Source organism: Dunckerocampus dactyliophorus, chromosome 12 (assembly GCF_027744805.1).
Source record: "Dunckerocampus dactyliophorus isolate RoL2022-P2 chromosome 12, RoL_Ddac_1.1, whole genome shotgun sequence".
In the NCBI taxonomy this organism is placed as follows: Eukaryota; Metazoa; Chordata; class Actinopteri; order Syngnathiformes; family Syngnathidae; genus Dunckerocampus; species Dunckerocampus dactyliophorus.
In genome coordinates this window covers 3,733,601-3,754,920 of record NC_072830.1, presented here as the reverse complement: position 1 = coordinate 3,754,920, position 21,320 = coordinate 3,733,601, and the positions used below count along the sequence as shown (strand labels likewise).

General features: G+C 44.0%; 2 protein-coding genes and 1 non-coding gene across 9 annotated transcripts in view; 1 reads left to right on the top strand and 2 right to left on the bottom strand.

The window, feature by feature from the left end:
- The window catches only part of rasgrp4 (RAS guanyl releasing protein 4), a 20,996-nt gene extending 14,393 nt beyond the window's left edge, over window positions 1–6,603 (top strand). For 4 of the 7 annotated variants that reach the window (XM_054794106.1, XM_054794107.1, XM_054794108.1 and 1 more), the window contains 12 exons: window positions 11–152; window positions 226–399; window positions 475–591; window positions 765–1,040; window positions 1,115–1,195; window positions 2,914–3,018; window positions 3,134–3,243; window positions 3,466–3,616; window positions 3,683–3,719; window positions 4,827–4,958; window positions 5,049–5,218; window positions 5,563–6,602. In XM_054794106.1, coding sequence (XP_054650081.1) covers window positions 11–152; window positions 226–399; window positions 475–591; window positions 765–1,040; window positions 1,115–1,195; window positions 2,914–3,018; window positions 3,134–3,243; window positions 3,466–3,616; window positions 3,683–3,719; window positions 4,827–4,958; window positions 5,049–5,218; window positions 5,563–5,676 — 1,609 coding nt within the window. In that variant the 3' untranslated portion in view covers window positions 5,677–6,602. Of the gene's footprint in view, window positions 1–10; window positions 153–225; window positions 400–474; window positions 592–764; window positions 1,041–1,114; window positions 1,196–2,913; window positions 3,019–3,133; window positions 3,244–3,465; window positions 3,617–3,682; window positions 3,720–4,826; window positions 4,959–5,048; window positions 5,219–5,562 lie in introns of all 7 variants that reach the window. The other 3 variants (XR_008573141.1, XM_054794109.1, XM_054794110.1) reach the window with 3 other exon arrangements.
- hnrnpul1 (heterogeneous nuclear ribonucleoprotein U-like 1) lies at window positions 6,165–21,320 on the bottom strand. The gene is made up of 16 exons (XM_054794104.1): window positions 21,205–21,320; window positions 20,421–20,733; window positions 19,701–19,949; window positions 19,393–19,603; window positions 17,839–17,912; window positions 17,616–17,755; window positions 17,339–17,438; window positions 17,146–17,258; window positions 16,722–16,985; window positions 13,817–13,939; window positions 13,608–13,736; window positions 8,868–9,036; window positions 8,013–8,264; window positions 7,257–7,405; window positions 6,920–7,174; window positions 6,165–6,848 (listed from the first exon to the last, which is right to left on the bottom strand). Exons 2-16 carry the CDS (start codon window positions 20,695–20,697, stop codon window positions 6,732–6,734), a joined length of 2,622 nt encoding a protein of 873 aa, XP_054650079.1. The 5' UTR covers window positions 20,698–20,733; window positions 21,205–21,320; the 3' UTR covers window positions 6,165–6,731.
- Window positions 19,065–19,204, bottom strand: LOC129191766 (small nucleolar RNA SNORA50). The gene has a single exon (XR_008573294.1). It is a non-coding gene; the product is annotated as a small nucleolar RNA SNORA50 (small nucleolar RNA).

Below are 21,320 nucleotides of genomic sequence, written 5' to 3'. Positions count from 1 at the left end.
TTTCTTCCAGAAGTCCTCACGCGAACGTGTCACAGGCTCCTTCACCCTCAGTGAAGAAGAGGAAAGTGTCTCTCATCTTCGACCACATGGAGGCGGATGAGATGGCCGAGCATCTCAGCTACTTGGAGTTCAAGAACTTCTGCAACGTTTCGGTGAGCTCAGCGTGTACTGTTGAAGCGTTTGTTCCGTTAACAACGTCCCTCCGTTCTCCGACTGGTCGTTCAGTTCCTGGACTACCGCAGCTACGTGGTGCGGGGCTCGGTGAGGGACAACCCGGCGCTGGAGCGCTCGGTCATGATGTGCAACGGTGTGTCCCAGTGGGTCCAGCTGATGATCCTCAGCAGGCATACGGCCCAGCAGAGGGCGCAGGTCTTCACCAAGTTCATCCATGTGGCTCAGGTACGCCAAGGAACCCAACCTGCTTCACTTCCGTCTTTGCTGGCTTTTTCATTTGCTGTTTTGTTTGCTGCTCAGAGGCTTCGAGCTCTGCAGAACTTCAACACACTGATGGCCGTCACTGGAGGCCTCTGCCACAGCTCCATCTCCCGCCTCAAAGACACGTACAACCTGCTGCCTCCCGACATCACCAAGGTATTCTCAAGTTCTTCTGATGCTACAGTTCTCTCTGACGAGCTCTACCTGAGCTAACCAGCTACGAACACTACCTTAGCCATGTTCATGTTCTTCAAAGACAACTGTCACATGATCCACAACGATACAGGATATTACATCACGATGATGTCGGTCCTCCATGGTCCTGCCAGGTCCTGAGTGAGATGACAGATCTGCTGTCATCACGCAGCAACTACAGCAACTACCGGCGGCTCTACAGCGAGTGCAGCGGCTTCAAGGTGCCCATCCTGGGCGTGCACCTCAAGGACCTGATCTCCCTCAACGAGGCCCTGCCCGACTACATGGACAAGGACAAGATCAACCTGAGCAAGCTGCAGCACATCTACAGCAACATCAATGAGCTTCTGGCGCTGCACAGCTGCACGCCGCCCTTTGAGGCCAACAAGGACCTCCTGCACCTGCTGACGGTAGGACGGCGGCCAACGATGCTGCCTGGAGTCTGCTGCGGGAACGCCTCCAATGATGTTTCTGAATGCTTCAGCTCTCCCTAGATCTCTACTACACCGAGGACGAGATCTATGAACTCTCTTACGCCAAGGAACCCAAGAACCCCAAGATACAGGTCAGCCACGCTCACGCCCAACAATCCAGTATCATTACATAGAGCACGGGTGTCCAGACTACGGCTCGGAGGCTAATTGCAGCCCACAGGTTCTTTATTATGGGCCCGCGACACGTAGGCGTACACATTGTCACCTAAACACAAAGCTAACACAAAGTTTTGTCTTTAACTACATATAAACATTATTTTCCACCTTTTTACTAAATAAAAAAAAATACTAAAAACATTTTTTTTTTTAATTAAAATGGCCACGGCATCCTTTCACTTTTCCATATGCAGCCCTCGGTGGAAAAAGTTTGGACACCCCAGATATAGAGGATTTTTGTATTGGATCCTTCAAAACAGCAAAGTACTCCTGTCATACCAGCATTTTTGCAGTCGATTCCAAAAAAACAGCAATGCCCTCCTGTCATGTAAAGCACTGGTCCCTAACCTTTTTTGACCCACGGGGGGTGGGGGGCAGTGTTCGTACATTATAGTGATCTAATTTATCTTATTTATTATGTACTGTGTAAAACTAAGACATGAATAACATCAAATTAAAAGTACAAAATGAATGCCGACCCACCATCCACCAGTTCAAGTTCCAGCCAAGTGTTTCCAGAGAGATGATTACATCACTGTTTGACGTGTGTGGTAAAAGGCAGTGCGCTAGCATGAGACAAATGTGCACATTAACACTCAATAAGTCATGAAAACTTACCTTTATGTGTTCCCACATAGTATCAGCATTTGAGACCAAATACAGGAGTAGTCTATCTGTGCAGCATGAGATAAAGTTAGCACACGCACAATGGACATGCGTGAGGCGGATGTAACAGAAAGAATCTGGCCACTTTTCAAAAATAAAACATAAAAAAAAATGAAAATGGAAAAAAAAAATTCTGTGCGGTACGATACCGGGCCGCGGCCCGGGGGTTGAGGACATCTGATCTAAAGGATCTCTGACTAGCATTTTTGCAATAAGTTCTTCAAAACAGCAGTCCCCTCCTGTCATGTAAAGGATCTTTGGTGCGTATTTTTATAGTAGGTCCTTAAAAACAGCAGGGTGCTCCTGTCATTTGGAGGACCTTTGACTAACATTTTTTGCAGTAGGTCCTTAAAAAAAGCCGAGTGCCCCTTTCCTATGGAAGAGCTTTGGTGTTTTTTCCAGGGGTTTCTAAAAAAAACAGCAAAGCGCTCCTATAATATGCAGAAAGTGAAATACAGAATATGTACAGAAATGTATGAAAACTAGCGCTTCATTTAGTGGAACATAGCCACAAAATGAATGAATGAATGAATGAATGACCTCATTCAGTGCATGCCAGCATCAAATAGTGATATTTCTATTACTGTATCTATTTGTCAAGACTAGAGCTTATGTTTGGTTTGAATTTTGTTGGTTAGCTAGTTAGTTAGGATACATGAAGGAAGCAATGAAACATTACGGTGCGGATCAGGATAAAGGTGCAGAGAGAGGAGCTGATGTTCTGTTTTTATGGTTTGAGTCACTTTGAAAAGAAATGCAGGCTAGTCGTGTATCATAATATTTTGTATGCTTTCCACCCTGGGCGAACAACAAGCACATGCATGTTTGTGTTACCAGCGTGGGCGTGACCTCTTCACAAGAAAAGCCATCAACAACCATCACTCAGCCACATCAAAGTGCTGCACCTTGTGGTTGGGGTGTGTGTGTACGTGTGTGTTATTTACTTGATTGTCTGTCTTCACTGCAGCCCATCACTCCAGTTAAACCGCCAGTGGTGGCAGAATGGGGGTCAGGGGTCACACCCCGCCTGGACCCCAACACCATATCGAAACACGTCAAACAGACAGTGGATGTGAGTATGATTCCCCCCGCTTACCCCTCCCGTCCCCTGATTTTCACTTCCTCATTACCCAGTAGGACAAAGCAGAACTGGTCCTTTGCTCTGCTTGCTCTGTCGCCCCCTTTAGTCCATCATGAAGAACTACGACCACAAGCAGGACGGCTACATCTCACTGGAAGACTTTGAGAAAATAGCTGCCAACTTCCCCTTCTCCTTCTGCACGCAGGAAACTGACAGGTGAGGATGCCACAAAGTCACATGAGTCACACTAACGAAAAGTGCTTTTTAAGAAGCCCTACTGGGAACAAAATTCACTTTGGCATCATAAGGCACCTTTAAGGAAAACTCAAAATTGAGTGTCAACAGTGAGACATTTTGATGGTGAACACATCACAGCAGATCCCAGACACCATGCAACCTTGCCGGCTTTAAAATGCGTGTGACATCTTTGACACCCAGGCAGGGTCAAATCAGCCGCGAGGAGATCACGTCCTACTTCATGCGGGGGATGTCGGTGTGCGCCAAGCTGGGCTACAGCTTCAACGACCCTCACAACTTCCACGAGACCACCTACAAGAGACCCACCTTCTGCGACACCTGCGGGGGCTTTGTGAGTGCGCGCGTCTGTCTCGTCGTCACCTGTCAGTCACGTGACGTGTTGTGTTGTGTCTTGCAGCTGTGGGGCGTCATCAAACAAGGCTACCACTGCAAAGGTAAGCAGCGCTGATATAATCGACAATCTTAATCTTGACAAATGAAGAAAATACTGTGCTAGAAAAATCCTTTAAAAATATAGGGCCAGTATGTCCATCTACAGTGGGACAGTTGACAGAGAACTTCTTTAACACAAATGAAATGGAAAAACTCAAAATAATGTCTACGTCTCATTACTGCCTCTCACAGGTCAGTCTAAGTACTGCGTCAAGTCTCTGTTAGTGAACAGATGCTCGTGTTGGTACAGCGCTCACTATAAGAATACACGAAAATACTTTTATTGTCAACTTTTTCAGTCATGTGTGCGGTTTCTTTCATCTTTCAAAATACATTTTATTTTTTCATGTGTACAAGCGGTTACAAACGGTTGTCAAGTGTCTACACTGAATATACTATACATACATACTGTACATACATACTGTACATACTGTAATGACACTAATGGGTAACAGTGTTAGCAAAATAGCTAAAAAGTATTGTAGTGGTACTTTGCTCACCTGTACCTGTAGATCACTCGCTATGTGTTTACTTCATTGAAGTTGTTGTTTAGAGCATCACGCCGTATTCACATTCATTAAACTTATTGATTGCATTTTCATCGGAACATGTAGTTAGCGCTACTTCCGCCATGACGCCGTCGCTGAAAATCGCGCGAGATTTGGTCGTCATTTGCATAGTCTTGATGAGATTTGGCCGCAAAAAACACGGAAGTGATTTGAGACGCAAAAATAATCACAATGTATGAAATTATTGTTACATATTTGTAACATTTACGATGCATAGCTATTGTATGTCAAATTATATCACAGTTTATTTAACATTGTTGACCATTATGTAATATGTGTCCACATTTAAAGAAGTAAATTTTTCCTCAGTCAAACAAGTACACTGCTGATCTTGGTGTGCTTGCTTGTTTTAATCCCTATGGGCGAGATACATTTTGGTGGAAAAATAGAAGTGAGGCCTCTACTATGCTGCGTTTGCGTGAATTAAAAATCAGTAGGGTTTTTGTTAATACAGAACATGCTTTGTTTTGATCTCAAACACAAGTGTGAGTGAAGTTGCTGCCGAGTGTGATCGTACGACCTCTTTCCTTGCCCTGTCAGGCTGCGGGATGAATTGCCACAAACACTGCAGGGATCTGGTGGGAATGGAGTGCGTGAAGAAACACAAAAACACCAGCGGATCCTGCCCGTGCACACCCGCCCCGGACTCTCGAGCGAAGGGGACCGCGTGGAGTAAGTCTACCCTACGTCCATCCACTCAGCATTACTCCATCTGTCCATCCATATACAGCCATCCAGAACTTATTGTATTGTGTCCATCAGGTACGGAGGAGGAGGCCTTCATCTTCTCCCACAGCAATGATGTGGAACACAACAAGGGCGCCCCCATCAGGAAGACTACAGACTCAGCGCTGTCGGACCGCTCCACTCAGACGGACCCTGGAATGTGGACCCCTGAGAAGAAGGAGCGCAGGATTCACCACCCCAGACAGGTCAAAACAACATTTACTTGATTTATTTTGATTATCTCGGTTTTTTAAATGATTATCATCTTTAAAGTCACTACTGATTCCAGACCAGCCAGCAATCCATCCACCCATCCATCTGTTTTCTATACCACTTATCCTCACTCGGGTCGCGGGGGTGTGCTGGCGCCTATCCCAGGTGACTTCGGGCGAGAGGCGGGGTACACCCTGGACTGGTTGCGAGCCAATCACAGGACACATATAGACAATCATTCGCACTCACATTCATATGGACATGGACAATTTAGAGTGGCCAGTTAACTGAAGACATATAGAAGACTTGAGTTAATAAAAGTGTGTGTGTGTCGCAGGCCAACACGCTGCCTGCTGAGAGAAGTCGAGTCAGCTCCATGCCTGTCTCCTTCCTGCAGGAGAAGCTGGAGGAGCTGCAGCTCTCCAAGGAAAAGAGCCGGGAGCCAGACTGATCCAAACCCGCTCCCCAAAAAAGACCAAACTTTCCCAAACCTGAGACGCCTTCATTATTTGTGACCTTTTTCCCAGCACATTTCCACAATGGACTGTTTTAAATATTTCCATTACTCATGTAGTTTCTGGTGCTAAGATTCTTGGGAATGTCATGTGACCAGTTTCCTGATCCAGGATGAGTCCATGGAGGGAAATGAACACTAACCCCCCATCTCCCCCAGCAAAGTTGGCATTGACATAACCTTGGCAGCTAAGTCCACAAAGCCTGCTCAAAGAAGTCAAGGTTTGTTGTTGGCTTTGTTTGATTGGAACTCCAGTTTGTCTTTTCAAACTTTGCTTTTATTTGATTTCAGAGCTGATTCAGCACCAAGCACCTCAAAAGTGCCTCATGATGACTTTGACTTGCATTATTGTGTTAAAGCACAACAATAAAAATGACATTTAAGTCCCTTGAAGTGTGTGAAACGGTCAAGAAAAAGCCCCCAGGTTCCATCCAGGTGTATACAACGGCTTTTATTGTACAAAGACAAGAAACAGCTCGGATCATAATTAGTTTAACCACACCGGTACAAAAGAAACAATTTTTTTTTTAACTACAGCAAGCACAAAGGGATTAAAAAAAAGGAAAAAAAAAAGCATTATACATCTACTGAAAAGTGGCATGAACGCTTAAATACGACAGCATGAACACTTCTAAAATGTTGTGGGAGTAAATCATCCAGAACCAAAACAGAAAAAGAAGTTGAAATAAAAGCAAAAAGCATGCTTTTGTTCGTGTTGACGTATTTCTAGTGTTGACTTTTCATACACTGAAGCTCTCCTCTCATTCACAGACACAAACAAAGCATCGTCAGGTTAGCGTCTAGCTTGCTAGCATCTACCACCTCGCCGCCACCGCCTTACATAAGACAGATTTTTTTTTTGGGGGGGGGGGGGGGGGGAACGACACATGGACTGGTGAGGAATGAAGACCACGGCGTTAGAACCCGACTCCGTTCTTTCTGGCAGGCGACACCGGGAAGGGATATGGGGGTAGATGGTGAAGGGGGTGGGGCTACTGGGAGCCAGAGGTGGAGCCTTGGCTGCCCTGTCCAGGGTAGCCACCGTACTGGCTGTAATACTGGTTCCACTGGTTCTGGTTCTGGTAGTACTGCTGCCACTGCTGTGCGTACTGAAGGAGAGACATCGTGATGTTGAAGCAAAGTCAGGTGTGGAATGAGTCTGCCCTGAAGGGGGCGTTACCTGCTGGTACTGCTGGTTGTAGCTCTGCTGCGTCTGCTGCTGCTGCTGTTGTTGCTGCTGCTGCTGCTGAGCGGGGGGCTGATGCTGAGGCGGGGGCTGCTGGTGGTTGTACGTCTGTGCGCTGGCGGCCGGCTGGCTGTAGCTCTGACTGTAGCCCGGGTACTGGCTGTAGTTGCCATAGTAACTCTGGTTGTAGCTGCTCTGGTTGTAGCCTCCTTGGTTGTACCCTCCTTGGTTATAATTGTGGCTGTAGCCCTGCGGGTGGGGGGGTGGATGGGCAAAGCGTGAGTGCACTGGGATGTGTCTGGGGCCGCCACAAGAGCAGATGTGAACTCACTTGGTTGTATCCTCCCTTGTTGTAAGGAGCCGGTCTGTTGTAGCTGGATCCAGACGACTGGCTGCGGTATCCAGAGCGGGAGTCTGAGCCGCCCTCACGGTTGTAGTTGTTGCCCCAGCGGTTCTGGTTGTAGTTTCCACGATTGTAGCCTGCCACCACGAGATACATCAATTCAATAAATAAACAGCAAACTTTTTAGCAATGATCTAAGAGTAATGTGTCCTTAGAGCCTGTTTATCAGCACCAAAAATGATCCAATCTATTATCTCCCTTACTTGTTTGCTTTACTTTCAAGAGGCAAGGTGCTAAATTGGAAGTTGCGACATCATGGACAAAAGACCACCTCTAACCCACCCCTAACAAGATGAGCCCACCGTGTATATGTATATGTCCACCACTTTGTATAAAAAGCAGGCTTCGCTACACATCTTAAAATTAAGCCAACTATCTGTCAGCTGGAGACATGGGCACTCTACGTTTTTTAGTTTCTCTTCAGCAAATAGGCTAACCTTGCATGTTGATGTTAAAATGTGAATGTAATGTTATCACTTTAGCATCACATAGCTATGCTCGTGTTGCTAACGTTAGATGCAGGATGACACTACTATGCAGTTAGTGTATATTTAAAAAAATGGATGAAGAGCACAATAGCAAAAAAAAAAAAAAAAAAAAAAGGCTTCACTACACATCTTAAAATGCAGTATGGAGGTCTTCTAAATGTGAGGGTAATGTTATAATGCTTGAGTGCTGACTGACCTCTGTACCCTCCCCCGTCGCCGCTGCGGTTCTGGTATCCACCGCGGGGTGTGTCGCGGCTGTCGTAGCGCGGGAAGCTGCCGCGGCCACGATAACCGCCCTGCCTGTTGTCAAAGCGCTTTTCAGGGGGCGGGCCGGCCTTGCGCCCCTCCTCGTTGTACTGCTTCAGCAGCTTCTCGGCGTCGTCGCGCTGCAGCTCGCCGAAGTTCACCTCCTCCAGGAAGTCGCACACCTCCGGGAGAGTGAAGTTGGCTTGGGTGGGGTGGGGTGTGCGAGCCAGGGATGGAGATGGATGGACAGAGAGGAGGGGGGGAGGGTGGGGAGGAGTAGTGAGGACCAGAGCAGCCACACCACCAGAGGACAAAATAAGATGACAATTAGTGTCACACAGAGGAGTAGGAACAATTCAAGAGCATAAAGATGAAGCAGTTACAAAAACAAACGCTTCCTCCATGGAGGCAACATTTGTGTAAGCAGACACAGGAGGGGGAGGGGAAGGGGTGGGGGTGCAGTTTTTTTTTGTTTTTAAGACTAGGAAAGGGCACTGCAAACCAAGGATGGCAAAAATAAAATAGCGTTAGGATGATAAGAGCATGCCGCCTCAGTTTGCAGTGCATGAGGAGGGGGCAAATTACAAAAAGAATCACGTGGACTGCTTCAAAATAAAAGTCCGGGGCTGATAACTGGTCAATGGTGGGGAGGAAAGGCGGGGTGGGGTGGGGGTGGGTCATCTTCCAAGTTTTCATTATTATTTTTTATTTTTAAAAGACACAACACATAGAAAAAAGGTCAAAAATAAAAGATAAAGAAAAAGTAGATCTGGTGTTGAGTTGCTGGAGTCCACAGCGTTCCTACCTTTCATTTCTAACACAGCATGATCGGGCACATCCTTCCCCTGCTCATTGGTTTGCTTTAATGTTCGCTCTTTTAAATCCTCGTCCGTGGGACAAATTACAATAGCCTTGCGTTGAAAACCTTCAAAAGGACGCATTTTTCGTCTCCTGGCTGATCCATAAACATTTGTCTAGCAATGGTGACAAGAAAGAGGTAGAAGCTTGTTTGTTATTGTTTACTTGCAAAGGCGTTCCACTGGAAGGGAAGCTGGAACCCTGCAATCAAGTGACAGAGGTTTTTGGGGGTTTGATGGCAGACTACGCGTTAGCTGCTAAAAGGCCTCGTCACTCGCACACTCACCTTGGCATCAGCTGGACGGCTGCTGGGCGACCACTGTGGGCTAACAGAGAGGGCGGGGGACCCAAAGTGAACAACTGATTGCTGCTGTCTTAAGTACAAGGCAATGTTAGCGAGTAAGCAGTGCAGATTGGCTGCTATGGGGTCAAAGGTTAAAACATGCAAATGTGTTTGCCATTGCAAGCATGAAATTAAAGCTAGCAGCAGTGTGGTGCCTCAAGAAGTCAACATTTTAGCCAAGGTGGAGCAAGTCAGGAGCTATTCTTGTAGACACATGAACCAAGGAGATACATTAGCAAAACACACTTTTTTTTTACTCAATTTTTTTAAAGGCAAAATTACTACTTCCTTTTTAAAACACTTGAAATTATTTTGCTCCATTCTATTTTTTTAAACCAAAATAAACTCGTTTCTTTCCTTTGTTTTTAGCTAAACAAACTTTTGTCCTTTATTTTTTTTGTATAATATTTTTAATTATATTTTTATATTAATTTTTTTTTAGCAAAATAAACTTTTTATTTTGTTCAAGCAAAATGCATTTTCCCTTAATTTCTGTATTACATTCTTATTTGTTTGTTTTTTTTCCATCAAAACATACATTTTTTAAACTTGTTTTTTGCAACACACAGTATTTTTTTTAACCATTTGATTTTTTCTTTTACAAAATAAACTTGTAATTTATTTTTAAACAAAATGAACACATTTTCATTTTGTATTGGTTTTGTATGTTATTTTTTCAAAAGCACAATAATCACTCTTATGTTATTCATTCTTTGCAAAAATTGTTCTTTATTTTTGTATTGAATTCTTTTTTTTGTGCAAAATAAATACTTTATTTTAATGTTTTATTTTACAAAACTTTTTATAACTCCATTTGATTTGTTTTGAAAACAGAAACTGTTATTTTTTAAGCAAAATAATCACTTTATTTTTCCAAGTTAAAATAAACACTTTCAACATAGCGTATTAATCATGAAGCCGTAAACGGCTTAAATTTTTCGACCAGCACGAAAATGTACAAAATAAGAGTACGCATCCATCTTAACGTTGCACAGTAAGATGACGTGAGTTTCAGTCTTGTCCAACGTCGCCATCTGAAGGCTTTTAAGACTTCAATGTATTCCAAGCACAAGCGCCATAAAGATGCAAAGGATTGAAAATGGAACACTATCGCGACTGTTTCATGAGTTTTTCACCTTCGCAGCATCGAGCTAAAAGGCTCACGTCCCAAATGCTGGAAAGTTTGGTTGTGCTTCATCTCAAAAGACGCTAACTCAGCCACCTGCAGCAAGTACTTGAAGGTGATATTGAGCAAGTAACATCATGTAAGTAACTTCATTGTGCTGAATCAATGCACGACTTATACATGTAGGATTAACTATCAAACACCGCTAGTCTAAAATGGCGCAATTGTGCATCGATGATCAATTTCTGCTCCAATTGTGAGGAACGTATGCACTTAAAGTCCTGTTTTTATTGTACATTCCCTGTGCTGTGTATTGCTGCTGGTTTTGCTGTGATAATTATGACAATTTTTTTGTGCAGTGTTATTTCACATTGGTGAAAATTTATGACTTAATTCCATCATAGAAATAAAATATGTAAATTGCTGTTCTGCTCAATCTGCATGTCACAAAAAATGAATTTTAAAGCGCACGTTGACATGGCAATGTTAATGTTGTCAATGAAAATGGTGCGCGTGTTAAGTGTGCGGCGTATCCTACGGTCTTTACGCATGGAACGCTCCTTCACTGCACGAAGAGGCGCTGTCAACAAGACAAATGAGACGCGGCAGGACGCGGAGTTCCTTTACATCGCCAACTAGTGGCATGGCATGCATATTACACCGCTTTGACTCATCGGAGGATCAAGAAAGCTGTCAGAGTGTCGTCATTTAGAGCAGCAACATCGTTGTTACAGTATTAACATGGGTCGTTACATATATATTGAGGTAGGTCTGTGACTAGCAAGGCAAACGGCGGGCGCAACATTCTTTGCGTCTGGCAGGATCAAGCAGCAGTGTTTCTCACAGGACTGCGATCTACCTGTGGTGTTGGGTTGCGGCCATCCTGTCATTTGCATTACTGGCCATGACGCAAAAGTCCAACTCTGCGTTTGGACGGCTGAAACTGAGCTTTTTGGTTTGTGTCATAAGATATGGGCAACATTGTTCTGTTTTTAAACCTTAACAACCGATTTCAGGTAGCTGCGTGTGCCTTCCAACGCACACCGGCGATTCAAAAACATTCAAAAACGCATCATTGTACAGTCATCCCTCATTTATCACAGTTCATTGGTTCCAGACCACAAAGGATTCAATATTAATAACTGGAATATTTCCATAGTTATGGCAAAGAAACCCTGTTGACGATCTTCTAATTATGGTTTTTAACATTAGAGCCCTCTACACATGAAATAACCCCCCATCGTGATCTTTACACTCCTATTAGCAATATAGTAGATATGAGATCATAAAAGACATAGTAGATGTAAATAAGACAGCGTACTTCCTGAGGTGGCATTATAATGTTTATATAGTAATAATATTATAATAATATAGTAGCTATGAGATAATAAAAGACATACTAGATGTAAATAAGACAGCGTACTTCCTGAGGTGGCATTATAATAGCAGCTTTACACTCGCGTTACCCAATATAGTAGACATAAGAGTAAATAATCCATTTAAGACGTAAATAAAACTCCTGTTCGTGTGTGTCGTAGTAAATATGTTCCCTAGCGGACCTCAGTGGTGGGGGGACAGCTGTGTGGTGGCCAGGAAGTGACATCGGAGGTTCACAGTTGAGTTTTAGCATGTTGGGGTTTATAGCCACAACAGTAGACTGAGATATTATCATGATTATTATGGTGCATGGTATGATATCATTTAAACTTGCAATAAATGCCTTTTCTGGGGAACACGTCCCCAGAATGACACTTAGTGGCCAATTTACAATACTACATTCACAATTACAACGCTTCTTATGCCTTGTATAAGTTCACTTAGCCATTTTATGCTTGAAAATGCTTCATTTAGGCCAAGAATAAGTATAATTTGCTTAAATATCCAGTCTTTTTTTCCCCTAATAGGCCATATTCAACTACAAAACAGCGATTGTTTATTAATTGTGAAAAATGCGAAAGCGTGAGGGTGTGATGTTTGAACCCCGATGTAGCGAGGGATGACTGTACATCCAATATCTCACTCTATTGACCAACAGCTGCGTTATAATGTGAGACCAAGTCAGCTGCGCTGTGGGCGTATGGTGTGTGTTAAGCAGCAGAGCTACGGTACCACCTACTGTACGGAGTTGGAAAGACAATTTACACATAGTTACGTTATAATGTGCTTGTGAGCGAGGGAAAAGCCATCTGTGGTGGTCCAAATGTATTCATGGCGCGCCAGCACAAACAAAAGAATGTATTGGTAGCACTGAACAAGCGTTGGTGGACTTTCTGCAGAACGCACTGCTTGGCAAAACTTCCTGCAACGACTTGGAACTCTGTACCAGATGACACTGGGCCATTGTGCTATCCACGTCAACGATTCCTCATCATTTACTACACACGTGAAGCCCAATGATTTTAAAATATCAACTGACCCAAGTAGTGATCACACCAGGAAACCTTTTTTTAACCCCCAAATAAGTTAGTGGCAGCAATGACGTGCAAGTTATATTAGGCTCACAAACTGATTCGACCGCAAAGTCAGTACGCTAGTTTCTGTTCAGTATACAGCTAGTTATTGAAATCATAAAGCTGGGCCCCCCCCTTGACACTTACCTTAACTTACCTGCTTTTCAAAAGGAGCTCTGGTCCCAACTGACACGACAACAGTTACAACTCACCTGTGCATACTCACGTCTCCATGGCAACGTCCCCGCCAAGACCCACCTACCTCTTTTCCCCTCCCCAAAGAGCTGAAAATCTAAAGCGCCGTTAGTCGCTACTTACCTTGGGGGGGTCAATTCATTAAAACACACACTCAAAAGTTCCACGTATCTCACTTTTTAAAAAAATATAGCTTTTAAAGAAAAAAGCTCTCTCTTAGAAATTAGCAACAGAAGGTGTTTTCTTACTCACCAGAGTCAGAGCTTACTTGTTTCTCAACATCTTTACAAAGTCATGGCCTACTTGTACATTGTCGCAGTTCACAAGACAAACAGTACTGCATTATGACAAGAGATAGCAAGTGCGAGTATAGCGAGGGATGACAACATGGATTAAATGTTCTGTCACTTTCATCATTTTCCTTTACAATACAAGACAAAAGCAAAGTGACAAGAGGGTGATCAATGCTGCTTCTACTACTAATACACACCTGAAAGATAAATAGATATAGTCCATTAGAGAGAGTGATCATTGACTGACGGTGCTGAGTGTGCGAGGACGCCTCTACGCTACCTGGTCCAGGATGTAGTTGCGTCTCTTGCGCGCGGCGATCTCGATCAGCCGGTTCAGACACTGAGTGGCCTGTTGGATCAGGACGTCCCAGCGGCCTGCGTAGTTCCTCTGGCGGCGCAGTCCCATCAGCTGCGCGACACGCGCTCTTGTGAGCCAATCAGGACGACAACTGTTTTTGTTTTGGTTGTCCTAGGTGTGTCACACCTTACCTTCATCTTGTCCATGATGGCGTTGGTGCCCAGGATGTTGTACTTTTTCTCAGGGTTGGCCTCCGAGTGCTTCACAGCCCAGGTGGTCTTTCCACAGGCGGGCAGGCCCACCATCACCAGAATCTGAAACAACAACACAACTGCTCGATTCTAAACTTCTCTTCAGTGCCTCTAATATTGCCCACTTGTCTAATATGCAACATGCCCAAGGTGGGTGTGTCCTCCATTTCTACCACCAAACTTTTTCCGCTGAGGGTCACATCTACAAATATCAAACGGTGTGGGGGTGACTTGCACAATCTTCTCATTTTTATTTATTTAAAGCACAGATATGCTAAGCAATTAAATACAGTACATTTCCGCAAAGTAAGATTCCATATTTATAAATGAAAGATTTTGGTAGTTAGAGCATAGAAAACCTGTTTATAACCTCCAAAATGCAGTTATTATTAGAACCATCTACACATGATATAACACTCCTGTAGTCACCTTTACAGTGCCATTACCCAATATAGTAGACATTAATAAGAGAAAATAAAACATAAGACATACTGTAAATGTGTTCCGGTGCTACCGGCAGATAAGACGTTGAGGGTTCAGAGTTGACTGAACCCTTTAGCTTGGCCTGGGTTACAGCTGCAACGGATTATTGTGCCTGTTGTGAGGCCATTCAAACCTGCAATAAAAGCCTGTTGTTCCGGCCATCAAGTCTGGTGCTTGTGTGTCTCAACCAACATTACTGACACCTAGGGTATAAAATACTTCATATTGTCACGTGGTTGAATGCATCTTATGAATGACTTATTATTGTATTTTACTTAATTTAGACATTTTTATGATTGAAAATGCTTCATTTAGGCAAAAATAATAATAATTAAAATTTGCTTAAACATGCATATTTTTGGAGTAATAATGGGTAGGATTCAACCACAAAAGAGCATGATTTATTTATATATATTTTTTAAAAACCATGAGAGTAAAGCTGTGAAATTCGAAGCGCGAACTGACAAGGGATTGCTGTAGATTTCTTTTAAAACAGCCTACATCTCAGCTTTGTGATACAGGTGACATAGGGACCATTTTGAAATTCTTCTTACTACTACTAATTATTACTATTATTATTGTTGTTCCAACACACACACACACACACACACACATATATATATATATATATATGTATGTATGTGTGTGTGATATACACACACACACACACACATACATATATATATATATATATACATATATACATACACACACATATATATATATATATACACACACACACACACATATATACACATATATATATATATATACACACTTTGCCGTAAAAAAAGTAAAATATTAAAAACAAGCGTAAGACATTACTAGCACAGCTTTGTTCTGTGGGTCGTGGATATATTCAGTTATTATTAAGCCTCTAGCTTCCTTTTAGTAAGTAAAAACCTTGGCTATGATTGCACTACATTGTCATGTAGACCTACAAAGTACACTTGGAAGAACAAGAGGTGAATAAGTGTATTGAAACTGATGAAGGGTAGGATTAAATAAGCTTTGTTTCTTCCTACTCCTTTTTGAACATGCAAAATTGTGAATTGTACTATGTGATGTGCTACTGTTTGACTCATGCATGTTCAGGATTAAAACCATGAACCATGATAATAACAAGCCTAGTAGTGTTGTACAACTTTTATCCACAGTCCGCAGTGCCCTCTACTGGTCAACATTATTATTATTATTATTATTTTTTCCCCTTTTTTCCCCTCTACTGGTCAACATTCAAACTGGACGCCAACCTGTCTATAGAGGCCACCTGTCTATAGCGGCCACTTTTGCAGACTCCCTCTAGTTGCCGCTTCATTGATTGAAAAACAAAACTTTTTCGTGCATGAAGCTTCTACTTGAGTTGGTAATTTGGCTGCTATATGCAGGTCAGATATTGACCAAGGGAGACAAAATGGGTGGCTGCTGGCTGCGTTGGACAGGTGACTGCTATACACAGGGTCTATAACATGTAAATATGCTGGGGGGGGGGGGGATTTTTTTTCAGTGGCTGCTATAGGCAGGTGGCCCTTCTATAAAGGTGGCCGCTAAGACAGGTTTGACTGTGTATATATGTACTGTATATATATATATATACATATATATATATATATATATATACATATATATATACATATATACACATATATATATACATATATACACATATATACACACACACACACACACACATATATATACACATATATATACACACACACACACACACACACATACATATATATATACACATATACACATATATATATATATACATATATATATATACACACACACATATATATACATATATACACACACACACACACATATATATACACATATATACACACACACACACACATATATATACATATATACACACACACACACACATATATATACATATATACACACACACACACACACATATATATACATACATACACACACACACACACGTCATGACAAGACACATAAAAATTATCAGAAGATTACAATGGCAGTTGGCCATTTTGATTTAATACTGCATTTTTTTGGGCCATGTCCGGATATGGTTTCATTGAATTCGTTTAATTTCATCTGCAAAATATGCCAGAAAAAGATGAGCTGCTGGGCATAAATAACCCCCGGGCAGCACTTGAAAGATCTGACTTAGACAAAACAGTGCCTGTAGAGCACATGTGGCATCTGTTAAGCTGAAGCTCGCTGTGTGGGGGCATTCCAGATCAAAGACCACCAAACATTTTGACAGTGACCCAAAATGAATTACGGATTAAAAAAAAAAAAAAAAACTTGTGAAAAGAAACGACAAAATGAAACAGGTTATGGAGAAGGCTGTGTCATTTTTGCACTACTTTACCTCGCATTCGGCTTTGCTGGCAGGTCCCTTGGTGCCTCTGACCTTGTCCTCCAGGGCAACACTGTGGATGTAGGTGAAGCCCTCAGGCGGGGGGAAGTAAGGCTGCTTCTGTCCAAAGTTGAACTCCACGGCGCAGTTCTTCACCAGCACATGAGGGAAGAGTGCGCGACCCGCCAAAGCCTCCTTGGACGCCTGGAAGGCCACACCCAGGGGCACCCCGTTCTTGGAGAAGCCCATCTCCACCTCATCACCTTGGTCAAAGTCCTGGGGTCATCACAGTGCGCTTTAGCTTTTGCAATAAGCTTCACGCTTGCACAATGAACCAAACTGTGCATCATTTAAGTGTATTTAATTTACTCTCTTTGCGCAGACTAAAGCTGGTGTCCAAACTCAAATTCATTTAAAAAGTTCTACTATTACTTACGATGTAACATCCAATGACGTCGTTTTCACCAAATCTCTCCCCAAAGTCAGCAAATTTACAGTCAGACGATTTCTTCCCAGTTCCTCCGTATCCGAAAGAAAAGGGCTCCTCTCCTACGACAACATCGTTAAGAAGAAAGTTTTGAGCATTGATGCCACAGTAAACGGTTTCTTTTTTGTTTACTTGCTCTCACCAAGCTGTGTGCTACTGTGGTTGATGGACCAGCCGATACGGACGACGTGGGGGTCCGGTTCGGAACTGGGCAGGTGCTTCACAGGAATTTCCTCGTTGATCTGAAGGAGAAGATTGGATTCGATTGGTTTTCCAGGGACTATTATGTCACATGGGAACTGTATGAACCGGCGTTTCCCATACATGTATTTATTTAACAGATTTGGAGCTACCACTTCACCCTCTCTCATAAACAGATTACAACGGGACTACCTGTGAGTAGCTTGTCGTTACATTACCTTCATCTCATAGCACACGCGGCCACTGGTGACCCCATGGGTGGCTCGAGCCCCCGCCCACAGGTAAGCAAAGCCTTCGATGGTCAGCGGATAGCCGCTGTAGCGGTCCCGGGACACTTTGAAGTGCAGGTCGCAGTTGTCTGAAAGCAGGGCCAACGTTTGTTTAGCGACATGTAGTTTCACCGCGCGACATAACATTTACAGGGCTCGTCGCCACACTCACAAGTATCGATAGTGACGAGGGTGTCATCAATGTTCTCTTCCTCGTCCTCTGCAGGTGGCTGTGGCGTGCGAGATCTAATCGGCAGAGAATGACATCAGTGTTAAGGCCCTGTCACACCTTGATGATTTAGCCAGCGTACGCCAACGTATGAAAAGTTTGGCCAATACGCTGGCATACGTCAAATAAATTACGGGTAAGTTTTGAATAAGTTAAGAGCATGCTGAAGCACGCCGGCATACGTCGTAGTACGTCCAAGTCGTCCAAAAATTTTGTGCATGCACAAAACTTTGACGTATGTCAACGTATGATTCATACGGCCCGCATACGCGGGCAATAAGTTATGCGATCGTTGCGCCCGTTCACACACTATTTGTAAGTTACGCACAAGTCATATAATACGTCAAGATAATATCAAGCGTACCCAAGACGTTTGTTCAACCTATGATTAACGTGCTTTGAACCTACGTGTAACTTATATCGAACGTACCTCTAACGCACTTGACATGTATTTGATGCGTTCTGAACGACCCCAGAACTTACTGAACGTGCTGCTAACGTTGAGCTACCATATGATGGCATGTTGGCAGCGTTTAGGGGAATTGGGGTATAAAAAATGGGGTTCGCAGGAGGAACCCATCAGGACTTGGCTTAATCCTCCCAGAGCTTTGCCTTCTTGTCCACTCTCTGGTAGTCAGTCTTCTTGATGTCCCAGAGGATGGTGTTCTCACGAAGGAAATCACACATAAGCTGCTCCACTTGGACATCGAGACAAAACTGTGTCTTATTGGCAAGGGTTGGCTGAGAGGAGATAGAGGCCACTGGGGAAGCAGCTTCCGATACCATTGACGATGCCTGAGAGGCATTAGAACCTGCGTCATCTCCATCAGAGTAAGAGTGGGAGGCTGTGGGTGGTGATGGATCCTTCTTACGTCCACGTCCTCGGCCTCCGTCACTGCCCTGATACTTCTTGGCAGCGGTCTTTGAAATTTTCGTCGGCATGATGGTGACGTTGACACTGCGATGTCTAGTGAGGTTATGATTTGAGTCATCAAGTGGCAGCCTTTTTATAGGCTACGGCACCTGATCATCGGCCGTACACTGCTGTGCGGTTTGCATAAGTTAGACTGGCATTGGGCATAAGTTGTGAACGCCGGCAACACGCTACGCATTCGTTGGTATGCTGGGCCGATACTGTCAGCATTTTATGACAGGTTGACGTTAAACGAGGCTGTGGCTTGCTTTTAAAAGAGCGGCCTGGGGAAAGTGCCAGGCTGCCCCAGTTATGAACAAGCCTGCTTTTGCTTTAGCACTGTAGCTTGGCCCGGGAGGTCACGGGTCAGACCAAACGGGTTCAAAGACAGTGCCAAAACCTGTGCAGTCACTTGAGTCCCCTTCATAACAATTTTGACTAGTTAACGCAGTGTTTCACTGCATTCTCCTCAAAAATAACACTTTTGTCAGAAATGTGAGAGTATGTAAATAAAACATGATCAAGAGAGTGAGCCACAACGGTATGAGAAGAGTTGTTGGCAGAAACAGGTTCTACTGTCACACCTTTTCTCCTCGCGGTGCTCGTAGTAGCCGTAGCCCCTGCTCTCCTCGTACGATCTCTTTCGGCCATAGTGTCCTCTGTCCGATTCCACCTTCACTTGTTCGGAATGACCGCTGCCATCACGTCCACGCTGCGGTTCCGCCCCGCGGCCTTCCCGCCTGGAGTCTCCGGCCGCCTCCGGGGTGTCTTCTTTTTTGATCTCCTCTTTAATTTCTGAAACCAAAGACAATAATAGTAAGTTCTAGCGGGAAAACAAATCATCTTTCGGCAAAGAATGCACAGCAGGAAGTGTCCACAGATTAACTTTCACCTTGTTTGACATCGTCGCTCGGCTCCGGTTCGGATTTGATGGCTTTCTCCGAGACGGCGTCGGGTTTGGGAAGGTCGACGTCGGCGGTGAAGTCCGGCACGCTGTGACCAGAGTCGGATGCCGGCTGGCTCTCATAAGGCTCGACTTCAGGCTCCTGCTCCGCCTCCTCTTCTTCGTAGTACCCACCCGAATCTCTGCCCTCGTCTTCCTCTTGGAGCACAGCGCCTTCGCCGTAGTCCTCTGCCGCCTCTGCAAACATGCACAGTGGAGAAAAGCACACCCATAAATAATTTGGTGATGCTTGTTCATTTTTGCATAAAAATTTAGTAAAGTGTTTTTTAAGAGTCGTTTTTCTTGAGTAAAGTACATATTTATACAAGCACTTAGAATATTATCAATACTTTGTCACTCTAAATTTGCACCAGAAATTCAGTGCTGGCCTCATTCTTGTGAGAGTGATAGCTAGTTTATGAGGTAAGTGATGTACGCAGAGAGCAGCAAACACCAGTGTTTCCACACATTCATTTATTACTTGTGGCAACCATTAAAATTACACATGCGACATGGTCAATTATACAAGATTAGGATTACACCACATCATTTGTGTGTTTGGACAACGCTGCGCGTTTGCCCCTCTCGGCCACCGTAGTGATTGGCGAGACGCGCATGTCGTCAAAGATACTTGAGAGTAGAGTGAGAAGTTGTAAATGCAATGTTTACCTTGTTGCTCCTCTGCTTCGTCGCCATCCTCCAACGCTTCATCCCCCCCATCGTCTCCTCCATCCTCCCCGCCGCCGCCCGTGAAGTCGTCAAGGTACTCGGCCCCCTCGTCCCCCTGACCGCCTTGCTCCGAGGATTCTGCCAGGGCTTCCTCCTCCTCCATAGCCGCCTTGAGCCGCTCTACCAGGTCCGCCTTCAGGCCTCTGGTTTCCAGGCCGCGGCGCTGGAGCTCATCCTTCAGCTCGTTCACTTTCAGTTTCTTGACGTCAAAACTCATGGCGGTTATTGTTTGCGAGCGTCTCAGCGCAATTTGCTGTAGAAATTAAACGAGAAAACAGCAAAGTTTGCGATTTTAAGCTACAGTTGCAAAGCCGCTTCACTCCGGGCGCCCACAGCGGAGCTTTAGCGCGAAGCTAACAGGCTAATTTGGCGCTTAAGGTAACATGTGTTACAAATTAAACACGCGTTAACTATGGTGTAATAACTAATCACTGATACCGTACATGTAACGACTATGAAACAAATGGAGTATTGAAACGCAAATTATACTTCAGTCGTAAAGTTTTCGATACGCTAACTTGCGTAGCATCGCTTAGCCTTCGTGGTTAACTAGCCAAGGAAAGGACATTGCAAGAGCAAAAGATATAAGCTTTACTACTTCAAAAGCGGAGTTAGCAAACGTGCACTGGTTTACACGGGGGTCATGTAGTTTTTGCACAGTTTGCGTTCAGCAATAATAAAGTTATGCTGGAAATTGTGTGAATAATTCAATGTTAAGGCCTACCTCCTCTCTCCAGCGAGTCTCGCGGGCAAAGACGAAAGTGCGACGACTGCCCTCTAGCGCCAGCGACCTTCACACCGGAAGCCACACAACCGGACGTGGGATTATTAACGATTTTT